The 13,939-nt window shown below is 39.0% G+C and overlaps 1 protein-coding gene across 1 annotated transcript; it reads right to left on the bottom strand.

The window, feature by feature from the left end:
• Nucleotides 1-1,684: 1,684 nt before the first annotated feature.
• Nucleotides 1,685-9,327, bottom strand: EMC10 (ER membrane protein complex subunit 10). Its single transcript, XM_072425789.1, has 7 exons — nucleotides 9,147-9,327; nucleotides 8,200-8,266; nucleotides 5,462-5,574; nucleotides 4,280-4,378; nucleotides 3,586-3,770; nucleotides 3,416-3,509; nucleotides 1,685-1,809 (listed from the first exon to the last, which is right to left on the bottom strand). The coding sequence occupies exons 1-7, from the start codon at nucleotides 9,297-9,299 to the stop codon at nucleotides 1,726-1,728; spliced, it is 795 nt and encodes a 264-aa protein (XP_072281890.1). The 5' UTR covers nucleotides 9,300-9,327; the 3' UTR covers nucleotides 1,685-1,725.
• Nucleotides 9,328-13,939: the final 4,612 nt, after the last annotated feature.

The raw sequence follows: 13,939 nt of genomic DNA, 5'->3' as shown, positions 1-13,939 counted from the left end.
TTTTTATAGTAAAATACAAAAGATTTCTGGAGTTTTTTCAAAATAAACACTGACAGCTCTAGTAAAATCAGCTTGGAGATGTTCTGCTAAGGAGACATACATTGTATTTTTGCCACAGGCTGCACATGTGTGCAAAACATTAGATGATCACCTGTCTGACACTTGCGACTTTCCAGATTTAGGTTTGGATCAGACATCCATGAGTTAACAGCAGCCACCTTCAGCAGAGGGTTGTCAATGGGTAAGGCTAAAGACTGGGCTAAATAATCTAACATTCGACGCATCTGGGGATTTCCACAACATGCATATGCATGTGTGTGACTGCAATCGCCTCATGGTGATTGATTTTTCCACAATTCTGCTATAATTGGAATGTGCAACATCAATAAAAACAAACAATTATTGGGACAGGCTCTGCTGCTTGTGCAACTAATAACCACACATTGCAATCTAATGGCAAACCTGAGACTAAAACTTGGAGTTCCACACCAACCCTTTCCTATCATAGAACTGTACCAACATTACAACATTTGAATTGCCCATTAACTGCTTCAACCTGTTTTACACAAACTGCTTAGAACTGCAAAGTCCCTGCAAAGCTTGTTACTACATCTCACTCGATTCTGGGATTATTTTAGCATCATTCTCCTCATTGCTGTCCCAACACAACTATGTGACAGTCGGCCATAGACAGATGCCTTTCCAAAATAAGGGATAAAGCAAAATTCAACTTATCAGAACAGACAGCCATGTAGTGTAATGCAAGAATTAAAGTCACTAGATTAACATTGCATAGCAGCCTTCATATTTCTAATACAGATTAGCTTTTCAAAAGGCATCAACCACATTTTACTTTAGTCACTTTAGCATTATGCTGGATCAACCGAAACATCGAAAAACAATATTTTCGCCAGGCCCGCTTAGCACGGCATTATTACATGGCTTCCCGGCCATCAGCCATTCCTTTCTATTTACCCTAGATTGGTAAGAATAGGCCGTGAAGCATGTCACCAGTGGAGCAATCTTCTGCTTTAATGTCCACCACATGTGTGTTTCTAAAATTTGCAATCAGGTAGGACATTATTCCAAAAAGGACCTATCTACCTGCCCAATTGCTCTCAACTTAAAAAAAAACAAAACCCCATCAAGCTGTGCATTCGCAGCTCAATATAGTATGCCAGGATACCCGGTAAATTCCAACTTTCCCTGTGGCTGCTGAGACTGAATGAACTTCTGTGCACCTATGCAGCGCCTGTGTAAACCCAACCTGGCCAATCAAAATGGCTGAAGACCAATACAAGGAAGAAGATTATTTTATTGAAGAGGAGACATCCCCTGTCCCTTCTGCAATAAAATACTTGCCTAATCACATTTTTTAAAAAAAAAGGTTTAATTCCGCTAGCCAAGCATAGGCTAAAGCTCAGGTAAGAAATCTGAATTTGGGTGCAGCCAACTGAGCACACCTAAAAATTTAAGCCCTAGTTTACAAAAGTGCAAGTCTCTTGTTTTTGGATCATACATCTAAAGAAAAGTAAGTTAATTGCAAGGCCAACACTGCAGATACATGTGCCTTATTTTTTTAATATCTTTTCCCTGTCCCCCCCCCCCAGCAATTTCAGAATTTAGTCTCAGAGCTCAGAGAAAATAAAGTACAAGTAAAGAGTAGCATTAGAGAAAGTTAGAGAATTGTGGTAAAGATTAGGTCAAGTAAATTACTTTAATTCCTCAGGCCTGTTGTGCCGGCTCCCTCGGAAGTTTCGCAGAATTGGTTAACATTAGCAACATTGCCCCGCCTAGAATTAAATGCCACTGTGAGGATGAAGAGACAAAACAGACATCACTAATAACCCTAGACACATGACATCTGAAGGAGGCTAAAGTCTTGTACTCAAAAGAGCCTAAAGAAAGCAGAAAAGCTGGCACTTGGATATAAACTTTGTACCAAATGACTCAATACAGAGAGGCACAAAAAACTGAATGATGTAAAAAACAACTGGGGAAGAGGAGTGTCTGCTTCGTCCACGGTATCTAATAATATTAAAACTATAATTTTCTGGTGTTGGATAGATCTATCCTAAAAAGGAAACTCCAGAAAAACAGAGGAGTATTCAAAGGCTGCCATGGATGTCCCTAGCTGCCAGGCTGTCTTTCTGATCCAATTGCTTTAAAGCTTTGCGCTGTGCAGAAGTTAAACCTTTATTTTCAATATCGCCAGGTTTTCTTCTGCAAACATTATCCAGTTTCTAACTAGAAAAAGCACTTTCAGAAAAAGTTTCCTTTAGATTTAGAATAGAAGTAGAACAATATACATGCTCAGTACAAAAAAATCTTCCAGATATCTTTTTTTATTTGCTTCTATTGATCTAATAACTGATTTTATTACCTGTATACAGTCATATGGAAGTATTCCTAAACATACCTATCACAGGCTTATTGTTACTCCTTGTATGCAGACATCCTGAAGTGTTAACCTAGAAACTCAGAAAGCTTACTTCATTACAGCCACAAATCATTATCTTGGAAGTTTAAATGTGACTGGTGTCAAAACAGAAATTTACAAGACACAGGCATCAGGAAGCAGACCCACAAAAATTAGGAATGCTCTGGATCTTTGCAGCAGTGGTACACTAAAAACTCACTGTAAGGTAACCTGAGCAACATGTGTCTATCACAAATAAGTGCTTTCCAGTACTACTTGCAGCTCAGTTTGATTTCACTTGCTTACTTAAAATTCTCTAAAACATTCGATTGGCAGCCAAGGACAACACCTCCAGTTTCCATTCATTACAACTTGTATACACATTTTTAAAACCTTTACTTTCACAGTAAAATACAATAGTCCTTTGACCTCCTCCTTATAGCTAAGAAAATGTAAATGACACAACCTAATTGGAATACACCATTAGGTAGATATAATTAACACTGTCTTCTCTATCCCTAGCTCCCGTCTTCCTAAGGAAAAACTTGAACAACTTACTATGTGCATGCACCAGCTTGAAAATGGTCCTGGTTCCTAATGTTCCCTATAACAGCTGGGTGTACTGTGGAGGGAGTACATGTGCAATAGTGATCAGCCTGATTGTTTACAATAAAGGATGGGAGCCAAAGCAGAGGTAATTAGGTCTTCCTAAGGGCAGTGAGTGCCATTTACATTTCTTAAATGTGGATCTAAACTTCAAAAGGAAAAGACTGAGAAGGCAGGCTCTTTAGTGCAGAAGGGAGTACTGAACTTTACTGTGAATATGCTGGTTATCATTTATTAGTAATCTCTGATCATTTGCAACAGACACAGTGAAATAAATAATGAGTTTTCTTTAAAAAAAAAAAAAAAGTTTTTTTTTTAGTATACTATGGGATATTTAAAATAATTCCCTTTTGGTAGAACAAGTGATTTTTTGTAGGCATAAACACTTACATATTTAGCAAAAAAGGACTTCTGTTCTTGTGGATTTTTTGCTTTCTGAGCCTGTTCCATTTCCAAGCGCTCTATGAAAGCTGCAGTTTCGGGTCTGCAAAGATAGACAGTATTTTATTTTAACAATACAAATGGAGTTACAAGGAGGGAAAAAAATGATAGGAACTTACACTGCTGCTGGAATAGGTTGCTGGATATGAACAGTGGTATTAAACTGCTCTAGATCCACATCCTCCACTTCGGCATTACCATTACATGACCCTGGTACGGTGACAATGGAAATACCTACAATATTCCCAGAAATATCCGTGTGAACAGTAATTTGATCTGAGAGATGAGATTCAACCATGGAGCACTGCAATACAATGAAAATATTACCATAATGAAAAATGTAAACAGAATAAATGCAATAAATGCAATAAATGCAGAATGCAGAATAAAAACAACTTGTTTATGTTAACTACACAGCATCATTCTCCTTCGAATGCTAGCTGTCATTGGGCCACTGCGTGGCGCTGTCTTTTCAGCAAGTCATGTCCTGTCTTTAGTGTCCATGATTGCTGTGGTTCTTTTAATTGTATTCAGTCATACAAGCATGAATCAAACTCATACCCCATGGTATGGCGAAATATGGCTCTCCCATATAAATTATTAGAAAAGGATCAGTAAAAAAAAAAAAAAAAAAGGTAATGATGAAAAGTCTGAAATCCCGATCTGCATATTTGTTTCACATTAGTGCCTTGGACAACTAAAATAAATTGATCATTGTAAAAGCCAGGCAACTATCAATTTAAAAAGGAGCAACAGTAGCTGTTTTATAATTGGAAATCGTAAGGACCTGATAAAACAACAACATGAACGTACCGCCCGGACAAATGATGTAACATATTCACTTGATTCTTCAGAAAGTCCCAGCTTGCGAGGGATTCGTATTCTATACAGCCCATTCAGGTTTGCAATATCCTGTAAATAAATAGTCACTGCAACTTTTACCTACATGAGTAGGAGCATTTTAAAAATAATAACATATATACACACACACACATACATGCATATATTCCAAACACATTATTTTAAGCTACAAGGAGATGTTAGATGAAATGCACACAACTCAGACTGAAAATGTGACTTGGTGCCCCTTTTCTTTCTCTTTGATACCTAACCCACCTTCCCCCTCCACATATGTATACCAAACTGCAACAGACACAATTCAGGTGTTTTCATCCAGTGGTGAAAGTCTGCACATTACAGCCCCACAAACTTCTGGCACATCTTCATCCTCAAGACACAACCCAATGCATGTCTAAAGGGCCACTAATATGCAGGTGCAACCAGGACAGTGAACACTTGCAGGGCTTGCAGATCTTGTTTACTACGTGTCTGGAGAAAAGAAGGGTGGGTTAGGTTAGGGAGCTAAAAGGATAGATATAGTTTCTGGGCCTGCTTTATTAAAGCTCCCCAATATTGGAGATGATAGACTTTCATAGGTGAACCTGGGTGATACAGCAAACCTGGAGCGGATTTCTTATGATTTGCTAGTCATTTGCTATTTGTTGCAAATGTTTTCAAACCTGGACATGATCCAATCCAGGTTTGCTGGATCACCTAGGTTCACCCATAAAAGTATACCTTCTCCAGTCTTGGAAGATATTACTAAATCAGGCCCTTTGTTTTAAAGTGTTCCTATATTCAAAAATTGTACAGAAAATTTAAAGTGTGTTTGCCTAACTTTTGCCCTCAAAACATATTTGATTTTAGTCTTGAACATCTAAGCTATATAGCAGGTGGCTTCCTGAAATGTGACTTTGCCTAAACAGTGCTATTTTTTTTATAGTCCATTAGCTGTATGTCTGCACCATAGCATTGCTGTTTCTGAAGGCTAGTCTTAGGAGAATTGGTGATGTTACTATGGTGCTGCTATCTGTTTTTCTTGCTATAAGGAAAGTCTTCCACCTTCCTGCTGCTTTTATCAATTTTGTACCTTTTTTTTTTTAATTCATTTTTTAAAGAACTTTCAAACAGAAATTCAGTCTTTTCAACACCTACCCTTAACCTGTTTCTTTCATCCTCGGTCAGCTGCTTCTGTACAATAGAAACACTCTGGTCCGGGGAAGAGCTCAGGATCAATGACCCTCTCTTCTTGAACTGGATGCTGTCATCTGTCCCAAAGCAAAGAATTTTGGTTACAGTTTTTTTTACTTCAGACCACTTAGTCATTTATAGAAAGTCATAGAAAGCAGAAAGCAAAAAGCAAAACAATACAGTGATCTCAGAGCTGAAAAATATTTAAGAGATGTGCCATATAATATTGTGACAAATGCAACCTTCCAGTTTTCTTTAGCAGCATTCAGTATAGAGTATTATCAGCATGGTGCAAATTACAGGATTTTTTTGATCAACTTAATTCGGACCTAAAATTTTTACTTTACATAAAAGGGTAGACAACCCTTTTGTTAAAAGAAAACAACTGGCTTTGTAGTAAAGAAAAAAGTTCTGTCTTGCCTTTTTCAAATCCTTACTAACTTCCTTTCTATATAACCCTCAAATCCCAGATAGCTTGACTAGGCGTCAAGGCTTTCTAAAAAGATTTTCTGTTTTGGACATATTTCTAATCCAGTCACCAGGAAGTTATTGCCCTTTCCGGATCTACAATCCAAATTTGAACTACCTTCATCGGCCATATACAACTACCTACAAATCTGTAATTTTACCCAAACTCTCACTAGAAACTTTGTCTTTTCACTCCCATGTTGTTTGAACGTGTATGTGCAGGAGGAGGTCTATCTCATTGAGGGCTGATCTCAGAGATTTACAGAATATTGACTACTGAACCTGCGATGCCTTTAATCAAGCATGCTTATATGACTAAATGGGAGACCATTCTGGCCAGGGAACTCCCTTCAGAGCTGTGGCAGGTTATATGGGGTAAAGCTCATAGGAGTTCGGTTTGTACGCTGTCTAGGGAAAATGTATATAAAATTCTTATGCATTGGTACTATTCCCCAGACAGGCTTCACTCCATATATCCGTGTTGCAGTAATAGCTGCTGGAGATGTGATTCCCAAGTAGGCACCCTGTTTCATATTTTTTGTAACTGTTCTAAGATAGTGCCTTACTGGAGTGGGGTGAATGCTTTGCTTTCTAAAATACTAGAAACCTCTATTAGTTTAGATCCAGTAACCCATTTGCTGAATGTGCCCATTATCAAACTTTCTAAACCAAGGAGGGCTCTATTGACGCATATTTACAGCGGCCAGATGCCTTATCTCAGTGCATTGGAAATCACCCACTCCAGCCTCTGTTGCGGAAATGCGGACACGTGTAGGGGATATTCGGCTGATGGAACATCCATCTGCTAGGCTCAATAACAAACTGGAGACATTTGAGGAAATTTGGGCCCCATGGGATCAAAAAACAGCTACCAGAATTATATACAGAAGTTGCCCATCTGAACCTTAAATACGGTTGGCTGGACTAAATGTTTGCCTGGTGAGATCTTGGACTTCTTCCTGTTCTCGTCTTTCTTTCTTTTTCTCTACATTTTTTCCCTTTTTTCTTTTGATCTTGCAAAGGCGTTTATTTAGGAATGCCTATTTGTTTTACTTGATGCTAGATAAGTACTGATTGTGTATTGATATAATCGATACGAAGGTTTAGAACAACAGGTGTATTTGTAATCTTGTCTTTGTTCCTGTGGTTTTGTATGTACTTTGTGATGTTTATTTTTATGTTCTGACATCATTCTGTATTTTACGCCTACCTTTTTCTAATTGTTTAATATATAAATTATTTTGTTTTTTTTTATTTGTGATTCTGCATTGTTATATACTTGTATATGTTAAAATCCTAATTAAAAATTTACATTTAAAAAAAAAAAAATTTTACTTTGAAGTGGAACACCCACCAAAAAGGGTGCAGGATAATGTGCTGATGACTGGCTGATCAGAATGGCCTGGCATTTATGCCAAACAGTACTGTAAGATGCTACAGGTATGGAAAGAACTTCTTGATATCTGTTGGTTGTCTTATGTAGTTGTAATGCGACAGAAATTACTATCTTTAAAGACTATGCTAACAATCTTACTGACAAAAGGGCTTCAGTAAGAAAAGTATAGGCATTTGTTATCTCTCCCCTCCTATTGTGTGATACTTCCCCCACTTCCTAGATTGTAAGCTCTTTGGGGTAGGGTCCTCTCCTCCTCTTGTGTCACTGTCTGTATCTGTCTGTCATTTACAACCCTTCTTTATTGTACAGTACATCCCTTTCCAACGTCAAAAGACTGCAAACATTGATGATGCACGAGCTCTGTACTGCTCTATGGAGAGGGAAGGGGGAGAACAACCCTGCTGCGCTCTCTCCCCTTCGCTTTCATTACGATCGTTTCTGGATCTACCAGGATGCATCTATGTACGACGAGTGCTGTACACACGCCAGATTCGCTTCTGATATCAGCCCTGAGGTGATTATCTGAGCAGAATCATCTGATGTGTGTACATAGCCAGATTTCTGTCCCCCAATATGATTGTTTATCATCTTGAGCAAAAAGCTGGCCCCCCAGTGTTGTGTAATGATCTGCCATTCTGGACTACTATTGACCCTCCAACAAGAGTGCAACAGCAATTGAAACTTTGTACTTGGCATTCAACCTTTGCTGTTCTTTGAAAAATCCTGCCTCTGAAAAAAACTGAACCCCAGCAACAAGTTCAGCTCTCATCCAGAAAAAGCAGTAAAGCGAATTAAGCAATTGAAAGTTTTCCAGGGAGAGCCAAGTTTACCAACTTACCAAGTTCAAATGAATGCTCCAAATCGATATTTGTCCCACAGTTTTCAGAGTCTCTTCCTTCTCCAACCTGGAAAGAACAAAACACCAAATCAGTCTGAAATTGCTGAATTCAGGGACTTTAAAGGTCAATTAACATTTAAAGAGGAAGTGAATCCCAAAACAAACACCTTCAATCCCGCAAAGCAGTAGATCGGTCCGGAGGTTTCTTTGAGCTGGTCCTGCGTCGTCCCGGCATCTGTCTTCAGGCAGGCGCACTAGGTGCCGCCATCTTCTTTCTGTTCTTCCGGGTTCTTCTTCCTACTTCACCCGATGCAGGAGCGAGACTTGGTGATGTAGATGGGAAAAAAAATTGCCAATCTCACTGCACATGCGTGAGATGGGCAATTTCTTTCCCTCATGGGAGGGCCTAGGCGTTAGAGAATTAAGGGGGTGGTGCTGCACCCATTTTTTGTAAAAAAAAAAAAAAAGGGTGTTGCACTTAAATAAAACACAAATCAACCTTGTCCACCCTTTTATGTAAAGTGAAGATTCTGAGTTTAGGTATGCTTTAACAAATATATTACTTCTCTACCCATTTTTAGCAAACAACATAAGGGTGCATATTTATAGAGAGGAAGACGTTACAAATCAATGTATAATGTGAATCAGCAAATTACACTTCAAAGTGATAAATTGGATGAGCTCAAAAATATATTCACATGTGTATTGTCAAACCATTGTAAATGAAACCTCTGTGCATTTTAGTGCAGTACAATGATAACCCTGCCCATAGCCAATCTTTGGTATAGTGCAGGGCAGACATTGCACCAGATAGCGCACCAGACATATACACACCAATCCTCCAGCATTCCTCTCTGTACACCCGAGACTCTGCTATGTATCAGTACAAAGCTCGGACATTTCTGTACAGCTGGGACATTGCTATGTGGTCACTGTCAGCCTCTTACCTTTACTCTGCACACATTAGCCCGAGTGCCAGCTGGGAGTAATAAGGAGAGAATAAGAATCAAAAGCACGCCATGACCCAGCCATCGGCTCGTCCCTTTCCCTAATAAAGGCAGCTTTGTATAGTCATTATTCGCCATCATAGAGGCCGCCATGACACTAGGAGACGGAAGTCAAACAGCGCATGCGTACCAGTTGCCAACTAGACTGTACCAAATTACCAGTAGGAGGGGGGAAACTTATATTTTCGTTTTCCGATGGTGTTCAAGTGTCGCAGGCTGTCATCTTCTAAACACTGAGAATCCGTTAAGAAATATTGTACTTCATGAAACTGTGGTAGTTGATCAGATAAATACTAATGAGCATATACCAGGTGATTTGCGTAGCAGGAGAAAGGAGAGTCTCATTGGTTCAATCCTTGCACGACTGGCCAATAAGAAGAGAGATCTATAGTAAATCATTATAAGGTGCCCTTGTGTTATTAACGCAGTTATGTAGTTTTACCAGAAATTGAGGCATTAAATAAATAAATGGTTTTCGTTTTTTTGTTTTTTTTAATTAGGGTTAAATCCAGGTAATTAATACATTAAGGTAAACGTGAGCCAAAGTCTGTGCAAACTGTTAAACAGAAAAGATCTTAATAAAAAAAAAAAAATGAAAAGATCTCCAAAGCTTTATACAGACACAGCATTTGTTGCTGGAAATATACATCTGATGTACAGTGTTGTTCCATTCAATGGAGAGCAGAGGGAGGAGAAGTGGAAGGATCCCTGATGAGTTTTCCCTAATAGTAAACAATGGTGCTTATTAGCGAGCATGGCAAGTTGCCTATCGCTATGTACACACATGGGCAATAATTGTCATTGGAAACAAATGATTAACAAGATTGTTCCATAATCGTTGAAAGAGGAATGTCGCTGGAAACGAATGACCGTCCTGAAGGATCCGTTTGGGCGACGATCGTCGTGTTCGTCTATTGTGTGTCCGGTCCATGTAGTGGTCGTGGATGGTACACGTCACTTCCTGCATCAAACGATTGTATCTAGTGTGTATACATTACATAATTGTTGATTATATTTGATCGTATTGTTACAGCATGTACAGAACTGTATAGGATCGTTAGTCATTCATTTTCTTAGGACAATCATTGCATGTGTGTACCTAACGTAAAAATACCATAGGACAGTAGTATTTACGCTTTATTTTCACCAGAGCAGTTTATGAATGATCATCTTGGTGGCTATGAGGCTTAAGGTTTATGGTAAAGTTTGTGTACCATTGGGAAATGTTTCCTTCACTTTCTATTCCAGAGAATACAAGAAGTTAGAAAAAAATCTCCACAAGTCTTCGGGCTGGGAACCCTCCTAAACAGTTGAAGACGTGCCATTATTGGATTTACTCTGTTTTTCTGTTTTCATGCCATAAATCACATGTGCAAAAAGGAGCAGAAATCCGGGGACCCAGCAATCAAACCTTGACAGAAAGTCTAACCTTTGTCCTCTCTAGAAGTTTAGGTTTTAAAGGCTGGACAAGGGAGATCTTTGGCTGAGTGGCACTACCCAAATTCTGTATTTGCAGTCCACGTCCCATAAGGTTGTGGTAATAGGATTCTTATGGAAGAACTGCCTAAGGTAAATTAAATGCTGCAAAATAAAATAAAAGCCGCTCAGTAGAAGAGGCAGATGGATATTCATCTGTGTAACAGTGTTCCAGCCACTTCTGGTATCTGAAACTTCCCAGTGTGCCACTGTTCTGATCCCATAGCCACCTGCTATCTCTTACATCAACATAGAATGAAGGGAACAGTGGGAAGAACCAGGCTGTATGGCAAGGGAGCAGGAAACCTGCACACTCAGAACAGATCTGTAACAAAGCAGGTCTTAGGCATATAGGCCACCAGAAAGGTAAGTGTACATCTTCTTATACATATCTCCAAAATTTTGGTGGTTGCGGCTCCGGTTGGATGCGCCTCCGAGCAGGGTCAGAAGAAGGACCCTGCTGGGGGGACGCAATGGCAAGAGCTGCAGACTGTGTCCCCCGTACAGATTGCAGGCTCAGACTTGCGATGGGAGAGTGGGCCGGTTCTGGCATCATGATGTCACTAAAAAGGGGAAGTTCCTACCCCTTTGAGTGACACCTGGCTCCCTGCGCAAGCGCGGTCTGGAGACGGTAAATTTATTGGTCCATCGGTCTTAAAAAGGTTGGTGACCACTGATTTAGCTTAAACTGAATTGGGCTTCTTGGTAAACTGCGATACAAACACACACAAATTCACAAAAACTGGACAAGAGAAGATTGGAAAAATATTGCTTGGTTTGATAAGTCTTGATTTCTGCTGTGATATTTGGATGGTGGGGTCAGAATTTGCCATCAACAACATAAAAAAGTGTGGATCCTACTAGCTTTATATCAGTTGTTCAGACAGGTGGTTGTGTAATTGTGTGATGGATATTTTCTTGGCACACATTGAGCCCCTTAGTGTGTTTTTTAAATACCACAGCCTGTCGTAGTATGTTTGCTGACCATGTTCTACCCTTTATGACCACAGTGTACCCATCTTCTAATGTCTACTTCAAGCAGGATAATGCACCATGTCACAAAGCTCAAATCATAGGTACATATTTACATATTTGGTTAGGTTGAAAAAAGACATAAGTCCATCAAGTTCAACCACTAGGAAAATAAACATATCCCAGATATAAAACCCTATAAGACATAGCTGGTCCAGAGGAAGGCAAAAAAAACCCTGGTACAAATTTGCTTCAACAGGGGAAACAAATTCCTTCCTGATTCTATGAGGCAATCAGATGTTCCCTGGATCAACAGTCACTGTTATTTTTACTTTAAAGCCTTAATACCCAGTTATATTCTGTGCTTCTAGAAAAACATCCAGCTTTTTCTTAAAGCAATCTATAGTAGTTGCTGAAACTACTTCCTGAGGGATTCCACATTTTCACAGACCTTACAGTGAAGAATTCCTTCCTTATCCGCAGCTTAAACTTCTTTTCCTCCAGACGCAAAGAGTGCCCTCTTGTTCTTTGTAATGATCTCAAAGTGAATAATTTGGAAGAGTTCTCTATATGGAACGTTTATATATTTATACAGGGTGATCATATCCCCCCTTAAACGTCTCTTCTCAGGGGAGAATAGATTGAGTTCAGCTAATCTCTCCTCATAGCTGAGCTCCGCCATTCCTTTTATTAGTTTAGTTGCCCTTCTCTGCACTCTCTCCAATTACACAATGTCCTTTTTGTGAACTGGTGCCCAAAACTGGCCTGCATATTCCAGATGTGGTCTGACCAATGCTTTGTACAGGGGCAGGATAATGTCTCCATCTCTGCAGTACATTCCTTTTCTTGGCATTGCATGCTGTTATTAAGTCTATTATCTACCAGAACCCCCAGATCTTTTTCCATTTCTGACTCCCCCAAGTGTATTCCCCCTAGACAGTATGAAGCATGTATGTTGTTAGCTCCCAAGTGCATAACTTTACATTTATCAATATTAGATGTCATTTGCCACTTGGCTGCCCAATCAAACAGTACCTCCAGGTCTGCTTGTAGATTATAGACATCCTGTATGACCTAATTTCATTACATAGTTTGGTGTCATCTGCAAACACAGAAATGGTACTTTTAATCCCAAACTCTATATTATTTATAAAGATGTTAAACAGTAAAGGCCCTAACACTGAACCCTGGGGTACACCACTAATAACCTTAGCCCATTCAGAGTAAGAATCATTAATTACAACTCTCTGGATGCGATCTTTAAGCCAGTTTTCTATCCATTTACTGATTGCCGTTTCTAAACCTATTGACCATAACATACATATTAATCGTCTGTGGGTACAGTGTTAAATGCTTTAGCAAAGTCCAAGTATACAATATCAACTGCTACTCCACTGTCTACCTGTTTACTTTCTTCCTCATAAAAAGAGAGTAAATTTGTTTGACAACTTCGGTCTTTTCTGGAGCCATGCTATCACTTATAATATTATTATTATGTGGTTATTTATCAATTTGATCTAAAAATGGTTTCTTTAGTAAAACAATGAGCTCTCTGTACTCAAAATGCCTCCACACCTTTGGGATTTGGTGGAACAGGAGATTCAGATCAAAGATGGATATGTAGGTGATAAATCTGCAGCCAGATTTGACAGCTAGGTGATGATCAGGCAGATAAACACAATTGTTGTAGAAGGGACATGCGTGTCTCTTTCTGTGAAGAAACCTGCTTGATCAGTTCCACTTGAAGGTAGATGCTGAAGCTGTGCCATACTGCATTGATGATGGCCTGAAACAGCTGTGTGTTTGGAATAATTGGTTTTATAAGGACATGCTATATTTGCAGTATGCACCAGCAGCTTTGTTTTTGTTTATTGGAGTGTCAGGGACGAATTTCATTACTTCATTAAATGTTTCACAATGAGGAATCATTAACTTCATTTTTGGGATATGTGATGGATCAAGAAGGTTTTACACACTGATTCAGTTGAAGGGGGTTATTATTCATTTTGTCCCTTCTTACTATAACCTAAATAAGTATTGTAGTATTAATGTATACTATTGTAGTATTATAATGGATATTATCCTGTTCCATATAGCAATTTGTAGAGTGGCCACTAGAGAGCGCAAAACACTCAATAAACATTCCTGTAGTTTTAGAGTGACTGATCAGTAATTGAATAGCAATATATTTCAATATACAACAATGTAATTATTCAGAAATATTGCACCTTTTATCATTTAAAAGTCTTATAAAAAAAAAAAAGGAAATACATCAAGGTTGAGGG

This window comes from Pyxicephalus adspersus, chromosome 11, assembly GCF_032062135.1.
Source record: "Pyxicephalus adspersus chromosome 11, UCB_Pads_2.0, whole genome shotgun sequence".
NCBI classification, from domain to species: domain Eukaryota; kingdom Metazoa; phylum Chordata; class Amphibia; order Anura; family Pyxicephalidae; genus Pyxicephalus; species Pyxicephalus adspersus.
Note: the sequence above shows the minus strand (reverse complement) of the source record. Positions and strands in the feature narration are given on the sequence as shown.

Bases quoted from the DNA above. Each gene is read 5' to 3' on its own strand.
- EMC10 (XM_072425789.1), bottom strand. From the start codon at position 9,299: ATGGCGGCCTCTATGATGGCGAATAATGACTATACAAAGCTGCCTTTA. The intron at 8,267-9,146 runs GTAAGAGGCTGA...TGTTCTTTCCAG, and splicing joins CTAATGTGTGCAGAGTAAAG to GTTGGAGAAGGAAGAGACTC. The intron at 5,575-8,199 runs GTAAGTTGGTAA...GCTTTGGGACAG, and splicing joins GGAGCATTCATTTGAACTTG to ATGACAGCATCCAGTTCAAG.